Raw genomic sequence first — 15,453 nt, forward strand, 5'->3', positions numbered from 1 at the left:
TACATCAACACATTACACTTAACTTAAGCTCGTTCACATTATTAAATAACTTGCAATTTCTACTAGTGCCAATGCACCATGCACACTATCTAAAACAAACCATGGACAATAAATTCAGACTATGACAGGCCTGCATACATAGTCAAAATGCATTTATTGAGAAAATTGCAGTTTCAGTGAGCTTATGAAAATTAAGCATATGTTGACTAAATTTCTCAAAAGCTTGACTGAAATAAATTCAGTGCTAAAAGGCTTTTTCACATAGTGAATTTAGTGATTGTAACATATGCAGACATATTTCAGTTCATGATTTTACAATTATCATGCTGTTTATATCAAGTAATCCTATCTAGAATCACAGAACCTAAAATTTCTAGCAGAAAAAAAAAAAAAATAGTATCCAAATGTAACATTCCTGTAGATGTTCTTGCGAGTAATCATGGCAGACATTAATTATATGCATATACATTTATTGAAATCTTTAGAAAAAGTAACAATAGCATGGGCACTGACTCAACATCATATAATTCTGTCTACTTCAACAGGTACATTTCTAACCGCATGTGTTCATTTTAAGCATGTCAATCAATGCAATTCAATCCCAAATCCTGGTCACTATTATTAATAATACACAAAGAGGTGCGTCTCTCAATTGTTTCACAATTAAAAGACCAGGGCATTTACAGGCATTTTCTGATATCTTTTAGAAAATATGGTGGACAGCACCGAATAATAATCTGAAAATTAAACTTTACAGGCATAAAAACACCATGGACAAGGGGGAAAAGATGTTGTGACATTAGTGGTGAATAAATATGGAGAGTTACAGCACATGACAATGAGAGAGACACTGCACACTTAGAAAAGATGGAGGCAATATGCACATATAAAAATATTACAAATAAAAAAATGAGTGCTGGTGTGCTTGAGTTCATCCTAAACTCTCTTGTCATCCTGTCCACACCTGGTCCATGGTCTATGATTCTGTAATACAGAGAGTTGAGTCAGTTGGCCAGGTCTAATAATGTCGTTTCTAACTGGGCTCTGAAATGTGGACCATTATAATGAAATGACAGCCACACTGACAGTTACACATAATTTGTTGTATTGTATTCAGTAAGTTGTGGGCTTGATTCCGATGTACAAGTACATCTTTTATGGACACTGATGGTTCTTTTAGACTCACCCCTGTTTTAGGTCCATGTTCATATCTTGTGTCATTTAAACTTGCACATCCGCCAGCTCAGGAGGCATTGAAGACTTTGGGTGTTTGCTTTCAAAATGCTGTTTAAAAGTCTTGGGGTCTGGCATCTGTGTCTGTAGGTGAATTTGAAAAATAAATGATCAATTAATCAATTCTTTACAGAACAAAGATGCAACTTTTTTCCAAATCAAATGAAGTAGATACTCTTTAATAATGTCAAGTAGATGCATTAGTGCTTTTGCTTGTAGAAACAAAATTACTGAAAGTGATGAACCCATTAATTATTATCCAAAACCAGTACCTTCCCTCACAAAAATTATTACTTCAGTACACGGTGCAAGTTTTTGTTAAATATCAGTTGCTTGTAATCCATATTGACTAGACAGACAAACTTGGTGATCTCTAGTGCAATATTCTGCTCTGTGTCCATTCTAAAGGGTGCTTGTGATGTTTGGTGCTACCAAGATTGCAGGTAAACCTTCTCAGTGATTAAATTAAATATAAAAGTAGATCTCGCATCGACACGCAGAGGGGTAATCATTGATGCGAGCAAAAGCAACCGAGAGAAGTATTTATCTCTGTAGAGCAATACAATACTTTAGGCAATTGCAGAATAGTCCCATTAGTCACAGATACACTTCAGAAAATTCAATGCAGAACATTGTATCTCAAAAGGAATACAATGTAGCCCTGTATGCACCACATAAAGACTGATGTGGCCCCTTTACCAAAATAGTTGCCCACCCCTGATCTTAACTCAGAGCAGTGGAGAGGAAATGGCGCAAATCAAATGATATTGCGCCAGATAATTATACATAGTTATCTTTAAATATTTAAACATTTTATATATATATATATATATATATATATGATTGACTTATGTTCAATAATATGGTAGTAAACAATACATGTATTCCGATAATAAATATGGAGAGTTACAGCACATGACAATGAGAGACACACTGCACACTTGGAAAAGATGGAGGCAATATGCACATTTAAAAATAAAAAAAATGAGTGCTGGTGTGCTTGAGTTCATCCTAAACTCTCTTGAATATATAAATAAATATTTTTTAATTTGATATATATAAATATTCCGATAATTAAAATGTATTACATTCTTGTGGCAGAAGAGTTAATCATTGAGAAGACAATACAAAAAGCAGTTTTAGAATACAATGTATTGTTTACTACCATATTATTGAACATAAGTCAATCATATATATATAAAATGTTTAAATATTTAAAGATAACTATGTATAATTATATATTGATATAAATATGTATAATCTTTATATATTGAATTATTATTATATGAGGGGCTTTCTCAGCAAATATTTGTGATTAATGCGATTAATTAATCAGGACACCATGTAATTAATTCGATTAAAAATTGTAATCGATTGAAAGCCCTAATATATATATATATATATATATATATATATATATATATATATATATATATATTTTATTAGGGCTGTCAATCGATTAACATTTCTTAATCGAATTAATTACATGGTGTCCTGAATAATTAATCGCATTAATCACAAATATTTGCTGAGAAAGCCCTTCATATAATAATAATTCAATATATAATTATTCAATAATTATACAGTTATCTTTAAATATTAAAAAATTATATATCCATCTTCAACCGCTTATCCGAAGTCGGGTCGCGGGGGCAGCTGCTCCAGCAGGGGGCCCCAAACTTCTCTATCCCGAGCCACATTAACCAGCTCTGACTGGAGGACCCCGAGGCGTTCCCAGGCCAGTGTGGAGATGTAATCTCTCCACCTAATCCTGTGTCTTCCCCGAGGCCTCCTACCAGCTGGACGTGCCTGAAACACCTCCCTAGGGAGGCGGCCAGGGGGCATCCTTACCAGATGCCCAAACCACCTCAACTGACTCCTTTCGACGCAAAGGAGCAGCGGCTCTACTTCGAGCTCCTCACGGATGACTGTGCTCCTCACCCTATCTCTAAGGGAGAAGCCCGCCACCCTTCTGAGGAAGCCCATTTCAGCCGCTTGTACTCGTGACCTAGTTCTTTCAGTCATGACCATAGGTGAGGGTAGGAACAAAAACTGACCGGTAGATCGACAGCTTTGCCTTCCGGCTCAGCTCTCTTTTTGTGATAACGGTGCGATACAGCGAGTGCAATACCGCCCCCGCTGCCCCGATTCTCCAGCCAACCTCTTGTTCACTGTATAAACTGTGCGTTGTACATACTGCCCTCTGGAGTAAACAGGTACTACAAGCTTCCATTTCTCAGGAATCTTCCTTATTATGGTCCGGGGGCATCGCGATTAAATCAAATGTGTGTATGTATGTATATCCACACACACACACACACACACACTTAAACTCAGATTTTCACAATTCCTGACAATTAATCACAGAAAACATTCCCTGTCTTATGTCAGTTAGGATCACTACTTTATTTTAAGAATGTGAAATGCCAGAATAATAGTAGAGAGAATTATTTCTTTCAGCTTTTATTTCTTTCACCACATACCCAGTGGATCAGAAGTTTACATACACTTTGTTAGTATTTGGTAGCATTGGTTTAAATGGTTTTACTTGGGTCAAACGTTTTGGGTAGCCTTCCACAAGCTTCTCAGAATAACTTGTTGGAATTTTGCCCCATTCCTCCAGACAGAACTGGTGTAACTGAGTCAGGTTTGTAGGCCTCCTTGATCGCACACGCTTTTTCAGTTCTGCCCACAAATTCAGATTGAGGTCAGGACTACTCCAATACCTTGACATTGTTGTTCCCAAGTAATTTTGCCACAACTTTGCAGGTATGCTTGGGGTCACTGTCCATTTGGAAGACCGATTTGCGACCAAGCTTTAACTTCCTGGCTGATGTCTAGAGATGTTGCTTCAATACATCCACATAATTTGCCTTCCTCATGATGCCATCTATTTTGTGAAGTGCACCAGTCCCTCCTGCAGCCAAAGCAACCCTACAACATGATGCTGCCACCCCCCCATGCTTCAAGGTTGGGATGATGTTCTTTGGCTTGCAAGCCCCACCCTTTTTCCTCCAAACATAATGATGGTCATTATGGCCAAATGGTTCCATTTTTGTCAGACCAGAGGACATTTCTCCCAAAAGTAAGATCTTTCTCCCAGTGTGCACTTGTAAACTGTAGTCTGGCTTTTTTGTGTCAGTTTTGGAGCAGTGGCTTCTTCCTTGCTGAGCAGCCTTTCATGTCATGTCAATATAGGACTCGTTTTACTGTGGATATAGATACTTGTCTACCTGTTTCCTCCAGCATCTTCACAAGGTCCTTTGCAGTTGTTTTGGGATTGATTTACACTTTTCTCACCAAATTACATTCTTTTTTTCAAGACAGAATGCATCTCTTTCCTGAGTGGTATGATGGCTGCGTGGTCCCATGGCGTTTATACTCGCGTACTATTGTTTGTACAGATGAACCTGGTACCTTCAGGCAATTGGAAATTGCTCCCAAGGATGAACCAGACTTGTGGAGGTCAACAATTTTTTTTCTGAGGTCTTGGCTATTTCTTTTGATTTTCCCATGGTGTCAAGCAAAGAGGCACGGAGTTTGAAGGTAGGCCTTAAAATAGATTCACAGGTACACCTCCAATTGACTACAATTTGACTATCAGAAGCGAATTGGCTGATTGCCTAATGGCTTGACATAATTTTCTGGAATTCTCCAAGCTGCTTAAAAGGTAGTTAACACAGTGCATGTAAATTCTGACCCACTGGAATTGTAGTTTGCCAATATGAAATCTGTAGAATGGTTAAAATTTGTTTTAATGACTTCGACCTAAGTGTATGTAAACTTCTGACTTCAACTGTATACATGTATATCCACCTCATATATTAAGAAAGAACTAGAGAGACGACATGACGGTCTCACCCTGCAGACAGGACATGTGTAGACCAGTGCTGCTTTGGCTGTAGTCTTGTGATCTGCCCCTTGAGATTTCTTCTTCTCAGCAGCTTTCTTTGCGTTCTTCTGTTGAGATTGAATCTTCTGCTGCCCACGAGCCATGGCGGCCTTCTCTAAACAACAACATGCATGACATATTTAGTACTCACAATAAATTTATTTTCTGACAGGCAGTCATATATATATATATTTGAATTGTACTTACAAGACAAAAAAAAAATTGTATAATTCTTTGAACTAGAAAATAATATAGGATAATCTTACGAATGAAGTTCATTAGAAAATGAACAATCAAAACAATCCATCATATTGCAGTCAGACACCTGTAACCACGATGATAACCGTGTCTATTTAACGTATTACGTATAAATGTCAGATATTATAAATATATAAATAAGATAAAAGTATTTTAATTATCCAAAATTAAAATATTGAGGGCGCGACGATCACATGAGCTTGTAGCTCATCCGGCGACACAACGCCTTCCTCAAAACTCTCTCTAAACACAGTAATTACATTGTGCTGGATAACCAACTTAAAATAATGTCACTACGGACACTTAAATGTCTTTAAAATCGACAGAAGAAAACAATGGTACCGTAAAACATGTCAGATTATCGATATTTAGAGACAATACCTCGGCGTTAAGTCACGGTAGGAAGTGGAGCTCTTACTGACGCAATTCTACAACTTCCGCCAGAAACATTTACATAATAAAGCTTTACCACAATTAATTAACTGTCAGACTGAATATTGTTATGAATTCATAATGAATTTAAAATGACTTCATACTACGTAGGACTGCAAAACGATTCCTTACGCTTCCTTGTACAGTTTTGCCTGAGTCTGACAATAAAAAATGTCTGCGATTTCAAATGTGTATGTTGAAAATAGAAATTTAAAGGACTATTCGAGGTTCAATACAAGTTGAGCTAAATTAACAGCATAATGTTGATTACCACAAAAATAATTTATCGTCCCTCCTTTTCTTTAAAAAAAGAAAAGTAGAAATCTGGTTAACATTGAGGCACTTACAATGGAAGTCAATGGGACCAATCCGTAAAAATGTAAATACTCACTGTTTCAAAAGTATATTCACAAGCGCAACCAATATGCGTGTTAATATAAATTTAGTTAGATAAAATAACTCACTTTCTCTTATCCAATTGTACACCTTTGTTGCCATGATTATGTAACACCATAAAAACTATACCCTTTAAACGACTGTGAAAAATTACTTTACAGCTCAAATCATACACAAGTTTTAACCGAAGAATTAATGTAAGTGCTTTTATAAAATTATAAGATTGCCATTTCTGCCTTTAAACCCTCCAAAAAAAAAAAAAAAAAAGAATTCTTTAAGAAAATGACATACGAGCACTGATCCATATATATATATATATATATATAACATAGATAAATACATACGAGTCAACATTATGCCACAAATGCTGTCGTGTTGAACCTAGAAAATTTAATTCGAACCCTCTAAATTATTGGGTCTATTTAAAAGTATCAAGTAAATGTATCTAATAAGTAGTTTGCTTATTTAATTTATATTGCTTTAATCAATATAAAATGACATTCACACAAACTGAAAGCATAAGGAATAAACTAAAAGAAAAAAAAATATTATTATTTGTTTATTTTTGATTGTCCAAGGTGCACTAAATGACTTTTATTTTGACTAGTTTATTCACAAAATCTCGCGGAAGTTGTTTTAGCGTTTTTCCGGAGCAGCAGACAAAAATGGCAGATCGAGGATACAGTTTTTCCCTCACAACATTTAGGTAATTTTGCCATTTATTGATCGATATGTGACCGAAGGGTTACAGTGTGTATCTCTTTTAGCATTCCTTCAATGAAAATAGTTGTGTTTTCCATACAATGCCTATTAATTCTACGTCATTTTGAGTCGCATTGGAGATGCACTGTCACGGCGATAGTTAATACGAAACCTCGTATCAGCCTAATGGCAAATCTGCATGAGAATTTTGGGAAATAAATAAATATAAATATATATTGAGTTCAAAATGAACATATTAATTTTGTACATTTTAGTTAATCTGAATTAGTGTCAAAACACATTATCAGTAGGCCTACATCAAACAAAACTGCGTGTCTGTGTTAGATGTGCCATTTTCCATTAATCAAGTATGCTAATTTCTCTCTTTGTATTTTTTATCAACACAGCCCCTCTGGCAAACTGGTGCAGATTGAATATGCCTTGGCCGCTGTCGCAGCCGGTGCCCCGTCTGTAGGAATCAAAGGTGCATTTATTTAGTACAAATTAGGGCTTTAGCAAGGTACTCTGGGCCCCTTTCCTGTTAAAAATACAGTTTAGATTTTGTTGTTGGGCCCCTAGAATCCCCACTATCTACGTGCCTGGGACAAATACATGGATAAATAACGTTTCTCTCTTGGTATGCTTTCTCCACTACATTTGCGAAATCATATGTCAAAGTTATATCCTTTCGTCATTTTTGCAGCATCAAATGGAGTAGTGTTGGCGACTGAGAAGAAACAGAAGTCCATACTGTATGATGAACAGAGCGTACACAAAATTGAACCAATAACCAAACACATAGGCATGGTGTACAGTGGAATGGGTCCTGACTACAGGTATTAAGTACTATTTATAATACATAGAAACATTTATGAGATCTGTAGGCTAAATTATCAAACTACGTAAAGGTCTATGAAGTCTAAAGATGACAACAACAAAAAAAAACATCACATTTAAGATGAGCCTTTCTTAATTGAAGCAGGTGTAGACCATTTCAATGACTGTTCATTGGTGATGTCATTGTTCCATGAACATTTCCTGATTATCAAAACAGACTATTTAGCAGAGATGGGCCACTTTTATGAAAATGAATGGGAGAAATTGGAACACCCATTGTTAGCCAATGGTCAACCCGCTTTACAGGCAAACTAGCAATCACCTTTTAGATACAGAAATCGCTTGTCAATCAACTCAAGAACACACATACCCATTAGCTATACAATATGGCATAACTGCGTTTTGTAGTGTAATCTGAGGTAAAGAAACACAATTTATTTTACCAGTTGTGACGGAACGACACGCCCTTCCCGTGGATCATCGTCATCCTGCCTTACGTAATGAGGCTCGCGTAATCCCAATGAAGGGCCTCATCACTGCTGCTTTTAAACACTGCGCACGCCTCTCCTCGGGAGACCGGTCTCTTCCTGCTGGCATCTTTACAGGTCCAGGAATGGAGCAGGGAGTGTCCAGTGTAAGTTATATGCATCGTCGGACCCACACCCTGGAACCCCGGCACGAGTTTGAGTATGCATCACAGCCGACAGGCATGGATACCGGGCTGCTATTCCCCTCAAGTGCTGAGGGATGCCGGACCACTCGAGTGAACCAGCACAGTGTTAACAGATTTTACTGCTTATTTAAAGTATGTTCTCTTCTCATAATCTTGACCAACCATTTTGGAGATTTTGGTCTTTCCCCATTCAAGTAGATTGGAGCTGCACTTTCATGCCGCTTATTTACATAGTAAAATAGCTGCCAAATCTGCCCAAGAACATTCCAAAAATGGCTGCTGAGTGGACTGTCATATCTGAAAAATAAACTTTATTGAAAGGACCCTGAAATATTTCTGGACTAATTCCTTTGTTTACATTCTTAAAATGGTCTATAGCTGATTTCAACTGCCATCATGTGCATGGCCTGTAAGGAATGTATATGTGAATGCTCTCTTGACAGGGTGTTGGTCAGAAGAGCAAGGAAGCTGGCACAGCAGTATTACCTGGTATACCAAGAGCCAATCCCCACAGGCCAGCTGGTACAGAGAGTGGCTTCTGTTATGCAAGAATACACGCAGTCAGGGTTTGTTTACTTCTTAGCCAAATTCGTATACTATTCTGGACTTGAATTCAAGCTCTTGTAGTAATTTAAATGTCATGTTTTGTAGAGGTGTGCGGCCCTTTGGAGTGTCTCTTCTGATTGCTGGTTGGGATGAAGACAGACCATACTTATTTCAGTCAGACCCATCGGTACAAAAAGAAATAATCAAAACAGTTTCATTATTGTTTATTATAACATGTTAGACTATTGTTTTTATCTCACTGTAAACATGCAACCAATGTATTTCATAAACTCATCTCTTAATCGCTGTATCCCAAAGGGAGCTTATTTTGCCTGGAAAGCTACAGCAATGGGAAAGAACTATGTCAATGGAAAAACATTCCTTGAGAAAAGGTATCAAATTGTGAAGTCAACATGATCAGATACAGGTTGAATTAAAGTAATATTGCAGATTCAATACAAGTTAGGCTCAGTAGACAGCTTTTGTGGCGTTATGTTGATAACACATAAATGTATTTGGATTTGTTAAAATAAGCAAAAATCTGTGTTACAGTGAAGTGGAAGTAATCAGTAAACGTTAAAATACTATTTAAAAAGATTTGCTACAAGACATACAAATGTTATGTGTGTTAACATGATTTTAGTGTGATACAATCGCTTAAATGTTGCCATGATGAATGATGTAATGCTGTAAAAATGACAATGTAAACAACTTTAACCTCAAATAATACACAAGTTTTCAAAAGTATGCAAGTGTTTTTAACAAAATGATAAGCTTCACATTTCTGCCCCATTCACCTCCATTGCAAGTGCCTCAAATGTAACCTAAATGTTTGCTTTTTTAAAAGAAAAGGGACGAGTCGAAATAATTTTTGTGGTAATCAACATAATGCCACAAATGCTGTTGCTTGAGTTTAATTTGTATTGAACCCATAAAACTCCTTTAAAGTAGTTTAGAGGATAAGATGTTTTATGATGACTGTGTAAAACGTTTTTTCCTTAAGTGATTTTGCAAAGGTTTTACAATATCGCTTTGTACTTGTTTCCATTACAGATATAATAAAGATCTGGAACTTGAAGATGCTATACACACTGCCATCTTAACTTTAAAGGTGAGTTTCATCACTATTGACTGAATGGAAGGTTAACCAGGTTGCTCAAAACAACATAATGAAGAGCTGTGTTGTTTGTTTATTGTGATTGTACAGGAGAGTTTCGAAGGTCAGATGACTGAGGACAACATAGAGGTGGGCATCTGTAATGAAGCAGGATTTCGCAGACTCTCGCCTGCTGAAGTGAAGGATTACCTGGCAGCGATTTCATAAAAATCATAGCACCACAACTGCTTACATAGTTTGCCAATTCGGTTTTATTGTTTGTTTAAATGCCGAATTTTTTTGTAAAAGAATTAATTTTAACAATAAAAAAAAATCTTGTTTATTTCAGTATGACTGTCCTCTGCTCATTTCTACCACACTGTAATTAAGAGTAGGTCTGTAAAGCATAGACTTGAGCAACTGAGTTAAAACAGACTGGTTTTGGAGTTTGTCAGGGATTGTTTTGAGACCAACATTTACTTCTGTACCTGCCTACTTACAGTCCTATCCACACTAAAGGGATCTTCATCCTGAGATACAGTTATTTTATGATGTACAAGGTGCTGTTGGCTTAGGTGCATCATCAAAACCCCATTTACTTCACTCCAAAGTGTTGAACAAAGTCTGAAAGGTCATAAACTTCTCCATATCCCACTTGTGCATCCATGCAGATGAAGTCATCCAGATTCGTTTTAGATTCTGTGAAAATGGCACATTAAACAGTGTAACAGAATGAAGAAATACAATTGTGATATGTACATGCATGTGGATCATATAAAGATACCTGATGTTTCTATGCAAGGATATGTTGGAGGTGGCATACGCCAATTCCCATCACAATCCTTCATATGCAAGCGATCCGAAGCAAACTTCTTTAAGTAGACGTCTGCTGGTATGATGCGAAGTTTTCTAAAACACAACAGATAACCTGTTACTTGGTATCATCCATGCATACTGGTACCATCCATATTCATGGTAGACATTTTAATCGAATGCAGATAAGATGCGTATTAACTTGCCTCCAATAAGCAGGTTTCAAATACTCATCAGACTGCAGTGCCTCTGTTAAATACATGTCAAGTGAACAAGGGAAGGGAAGGATGGTGTCTAGATCATATATAAAGCTCTGCCCTTCTTTACTTGTGTGCAGAAGTATAACATGGTAATCCTAAAGACAAGCATTAAAAAACCTTGTTAGATTTGTGTTAAAATCTTATTGCTATCATTTTTTTTTTTTTTTTTTGGTAGGTATACTGAAAAAAAAGTTCCAGATAGTATACTCACCCATATGACTGGTTTATCACCTCTACTAGATTTTTGTTTCCAAATGGGTATCTGCATTAATTGGAAGACGCACATATATAAAAACAGCATATAGAGAATGCATAGATACTGTATATTAGCCTGTAATTCACACTCACCATTTTTCTATCATTAGAAATAAAGACTGCATACACCTCACCCAAAGGGCACGTCCCTTGATCCTTGGCAAATTCACACATTTTCCACACATTCTCCTCACTAGAAAAAAATTATCGTGTAGAAATAATGACTTGGTGATTATTTTCAAAGCTATGTAAATGCAAAAGCTATTTGTTGGAAGAGATATCTAGAACGGAGTGAACTCTTATTTGTATATGCATTTATGCAGGTATAATATATATATATATATATATATTAAATGTAGCCCAAATATTGTTGTTATATGTCCTCACACTTACCAGTAGCAGCTGGTGTATACACATTCATTTCTAGACGGGGTGATAATTGTATATTCAGACGAAGTACTTTCTTCATTCATTCTTCCCACCCCATATGTTCAAACCATGACTTAAGAAAAGACTGAACCTATAATGTTATTATGCTTAAAAGATGTTAAGTCGCCATACAACCTTTCGTTTTAAGAAATAAATGTGTTACCGTTTATTTTGTCCGTAAGGAACTTTGGCTAATTTGTCGTTCCGATGTGTCAATGAAGTGATTACCGAACATTCAACCCAAATGTGTTGAACGATTCTGTTGACTTAAACATATAATCTGTTGAAATGTAAAAAAAAAAAAAAATATGTAAAAAACATATTTTGTTTAATTGTATGTCCGAATAACTTCCCCTTTCAAATAAATATAGGCTATACTAAATACATATTTAGTTTAATTGTAATTTATCATTTCAAAATTGAATGCAAATGAAAAAATAATCCTAATAAACATTGGCCCAATTCGGTATGTTGTATTTAACAGACGTGAACGTGTTTATTTCATACTTGTAGACTAAAGCCTAATAAATTAAAGGAATATTCCAAGTTAAGCGCAATCGACAGAATTTGTGTCAAAATATTGATTATCACAAAACAGTGAGACACTTACAATGGAAGCGAATGGGGCCACTTTGGAGAGTTTAAAGGCAGAAATGTTAAGCTTATAATTTTATAAAAGCACTTACTTTCATTTGTTAAAACTCCTGTATTATTTGAGCTGTAAAGTTGTTTAAATCGCCATTTCTACATTCATTTCAAGGTTTGTTGATGGTGCAGCGAGATCCAGCAGATGGAAAATGACTTTAATAAATCAGATGATTTGTAGAAGGAATAACAAAAAAATGAGAATACATGCACTATAGAAAATGTTTATTTGATTATAAAATGTTAAGTAGATACAGTGAATCCGGAAATTATTCACAATGCTTCACTTTTTCCACATTTTGTTATGTTACAGCCTTATTCCAAAATTGATTAAATTCATTATTTTCCTCAAAATTCTACAAACAATACCCCATAATAACAACGTGAAAGAAGTTTGATTGAAATCTTTGCAAATTTATTACAAATAAAAAACGGGGGGAAGAAATAAAAAAAAATACGTAAGTATTCATTGAGCTCAGGTGCATCCTGTTTCCACTGATCATCCTTGGTGAACGTAGTAATGTGAACTGTGGTATATAAAAAAAACTGTAAAATTTACAGTAAAATACTGGCAGCAGGGTTGCCAGCCAGTTACTGTATTTTTTTTTTACAGTGACCTTACTGTAATTTAATTACAGTTATTTACTGTAATTAATTATTTTAATAATACAGTAATTTACCAGATGCACTTAGCATTTTAATGCTGTAAAATGTACAGTATATTACTTGATTGTGTGAATTTACTATTTTTGGAGGAAATACATAACATGTTATGTCAGATAGGATGATAGATACAGTAAGAGATGGAGAGGGATGATAGATGCAGTTAGAGACAGATAGATAAAATTAGTTTTTTGTATGCTTTTTTTAATTGTCTCTTCAATATGTCTTGAGTAATGATAGTTTGTGGGACAGTGTGTCCATGTGTTTGTATGCGGGAGAGTGTGTATGTGGGACAGTGTGTCCGTGTGTGTGTATGCGGGACAGTGTGTCTGTCTGTGTGTGTATGCTGAACAGTGTGTCCGTGTGTGTGTGTGTCGTATGCGGGACAGTGTGTCCGTGTGTGTATTCTGGACAGTGTGTTCATGTGTGTGTATGTGGGACAGTGTGTCCGTGTGTGTTTATGCAGGACATTGTGTCCGTGTGCGTCTGCTTTTTCTTATCATTTCAGAAATTCCACTGGTAGACCATCAGTTTGCAGCATAGAGTGGAGACCTGTGGGTCCACTGCCACCTGTTTCTTCTGTACAAGTCACCCCGTGATTTTAGATGTCACTTTTCATTTTGACTTCTTTGTCCCTCTCTCAGGGTTAATGCCTACAAAGCGCCTGAAAGTGTCATGAAACTGTCATATTCCCTGTTGTCTTTTGTTTTTTGCATTTATTTTGAAATTCTTGTTTAGTTCGTTTCCTGTTAGTTTTGTAGTCCTTGGTAGTTTTATTCCTTGATTGGTTCTCCTTTATTATTTCTCATTCCCTGATTGTTTCCCCAGGTGTTCCTTGTTCCCTTGTTTGTTCTCTTGCGTATTTAAGCCCTTGGTTCCCCTGTTTCCACAGATCTGAGACGAGGCAGTTGAGGAATGTGGATCTAGTTCACAGCATTATTAATGAAGAAAAAGGAAACAAACTCAGGATGTAAAGAATAAAACAAACACTAAGAACCAAGCACAGAACATGAAACCTAAACATGCAAGAACTGACACAGGAAACAGGGAAACCAAGGGCTTAAATTCACAAGGGAACGAGGAACACCTGGGGAAACAATCAGGGATTGAGAAATAATAAGGGAGAACCAATCAAGGAATAAAACTACAAAGGACTACAAAACTAACAGGAAACAGGAACTAAACAAGAATTTCAACATAAAAGTACAAAAACAAAAGACAACAGGGAATATGACAGAAACACAAAACATTGTAATGCAGGTTTTAGCTTTTGAGGCATTTAATCAACTTTTTGGATTGGAAGTTTTTCCTACCACCATATAATATTAGTGGACTCAACAGATATAAAAACATATCTACATATATAAACGGCAGGTTTTGAGGTTGTGAATTCACCCTTTACCTTTGAATAAACCAGACGCATTGGGAACAAATAATGAGCAAAGTTACACAGAATATACTTTTAGTATTTGTAATAGAACAAGTAAGGATAGAGAGAGAGAAAAACAAGTATAAATACTATTTATACTTGTTTTTATTAGTATTAGTAGTTGTATTGTTATTATTTTATGTTTTTTTTATTGTGTGTACATGTGTTTGTCTGTAATTTAATATAAAAAATGTAAATCCTTTTTACTGTGCCAATAAAGCTACTTGAATCGGAATCTGTACACAAAAAACATCTATATACTCAAATGTAATCCAACAAGACACCCTTACAAAAATCTAATCAGGTTGATCCAGTCATATTAATATATCTGTCTTGAATAAACATACAGTAGATTGCATAATTTAAAATATCTCTAGAATATTCCAGAAAGGTTATTTAAAAATTGTTAACTTAAATATTAATTGGTTGCATATATATTCTTTTTACTATTCAATTAACCTATAATATTGTTGAAAGTTGTTGTTGTTGACTTCCCCGGTCCACAATAAGGCTAAAAACAATAATAAACAAAATCTCAGAATAATGTACATTTGAATAGATTAACGTTAAAAAAAAAGTGTTTGTCTTTGACAGACAAAACAGACCGAACAGTATGTTAATTGGTGATTAACACATCATTCATGGGCGTTCATATAATAATTGTCTATAATTTCCCGTCAAACATGTTTTCTGCACCACAACATGCATCTTGCGTTTGCCAAGGGGTGGCAGCAGTAAGATGTAAAGTTTGAATATTCAGGTCTGCTGATCTCAAAATAATCTTAAAAACTTAAAACGAGCTAAATCTTTTTTTTGACAATTATATTATGTTTTAATGTCCAATATAATAGCGTGTCAATACGTGTTTCACGTTAACAACAGTTGTTGTTCTTT

The 15,453-nt window shown here is 35.6% G+C and overlaps 3 protein-coding genes across 3 annotated transcripts; 1 reads left to right on the top strand and 2 right to left on the bottom strand.

Moving 5' to 3' along the window:
- Positions 1-126: 126 nt before the first annotated feature.
- Positions 127-5,818, bottom strand: LOC127620052 (zinc finger protein 706-like). Its single transcript, XM_052093135.1, has 4 exons — positions 5,765-5,818; positions 5,095-5,240; positions 1,187-1,317; positions 127-984 (listed from the first exon to the last, which is right to left on the bottom strand). The coding sequence occupies exons 2-3, from the start codon at positions 5,227-5,229 to the stop codon at positions 1,222-1,224; spliced, it is 231 nt and encodes a 76-aa protein (XP_051949095.1). The 5' UTR covers positions 5,230-5,240; positions 5,765-5,818; the 3' UTR covers positions 127-984; positions 1,187-1,221.
- Positions 5,819-6,850: 1,032 nt separating this feature from the next.
- LOC127619806 (proteasome subunit alpha type-2-like) lies at positions 6,851-10,325 on the top strand. Its single transcript, XM_052092800.1, has 8 exons — positions 6,851-6,917; positions 7,321-7,397; positions 7,617-7,749; positions 8,867-8,989; positions 9,075-9,156; positions 9,288-9,361; positions 10,023-10,080; positions 10,177-10,325. Exons 1-8 carry the CDS (start codon positions 6,877-6,879, stop codon positions 10,291-10,293), a joined length of 705 nt encoding a protein of 234 aa, XP_051948760.1. The 5' UTR covers positions 6,851-6,876; the 3' UTR covers positions 10,294-10,325.
- Positions 10,326-10,624: 299 nt separating this feature from the next.
- Positions 10,625-11,984, bottom strand: ntaq1 (N-terminal glutamine amidase 1). The gene is made up of 6 exons (XM_052092801.1): positions 11,787-11,984; positions 11,487-11,586; positions 11,350-11,400; positions 11,085-11,233; positions 10,850-10,974; positions 10,625-10,764 (listed from the first exon to the last, which is right to left on the bottom strand). Exons 1-6 carry the CDS (start codon positions 11,864-11,866, stop codon positions 10,661-10,663), a joined length of 609 nt encoding a protein of 202 aa, XP_051948761.1. The 5' UTR covers positions 11,867-11,984; the 3' UTR covers positions 10,625-10,660.
- Positions 11,985-15,453: the final 3,469 nt, after the last annotated feature.

This window comes from Xyrauchen texanus, chromosome 26 (genome assembly GCF_025860055.1).
Source record: "Xyrauchen texanus isolate HMW12.3.18 chromosome 26, RBS_HiC_50CHRs, whole genome shotgun sequence".
Lineage (NCBI taxonomy): Eukaryota > Metazoa > Chordata > Actinopteri > Cypriniformes > Catostomidae > Xyrauchen > Xyrauchen texanus.

Bases quoted from the DNA above. Each gene is read 5' to 3' on its own strand.
- LOC127620052 (XM_052093135.1), bottom strand. From the start codon at position 5,229: ATGGCTCGTGGGCAGCAGAAGATTCAATCTCAACAGAAGAACGCAAAG. The intron at 1,318-5,094 runs GTGAGACCGTCA...ATTCACCTACAG, and splicing joins ACACATGTCCTGTCTGCAGG to ACACAGATGCCAGACCCCAA.
- LOC127619806 (XM_052092800.1), top strand. From the start codon at position 6,877: ATGGCAGATCGAGGATACAGTTTTTCCCTCACAACATTTAG. The intron at 7,750-8,866 runs GTATTAAGTACT...CTCTCTTGACAG, and splicing joins GGAATGGGTCCTGACTACAG to GGTGTTGGTCAGAAGAGCAA. The intron at 10,081-10,176 runs GTGAGTTTCATC...GTGATTGTACAG, and splicing joins CTGCCATCTTAACTTTAAAG to GAGAGTTTCGAAGGTCAGAT.
- ntaq1 (XM_052092801.1), bottom strand. From the start codon at position 11,866: ATGAATGAAGAAAGTACTTCGTCTGAATATACAATTATCACCCCGTCT. The intron at 10,975-11,084 runs GCAAGTTAATAC...GTTGTGTTTTAG, and splicing joins TTGAAACCTGCTTATTGGAG to AAAACTTCGCATCATACCAG. The intron at 10,765-10,849 runs GTATCTTTATAT...CCATTTTCACAG, and splicing joins TCCTTGCATAGAAACATCAG to AATCTAAAACGAATCTGGAT.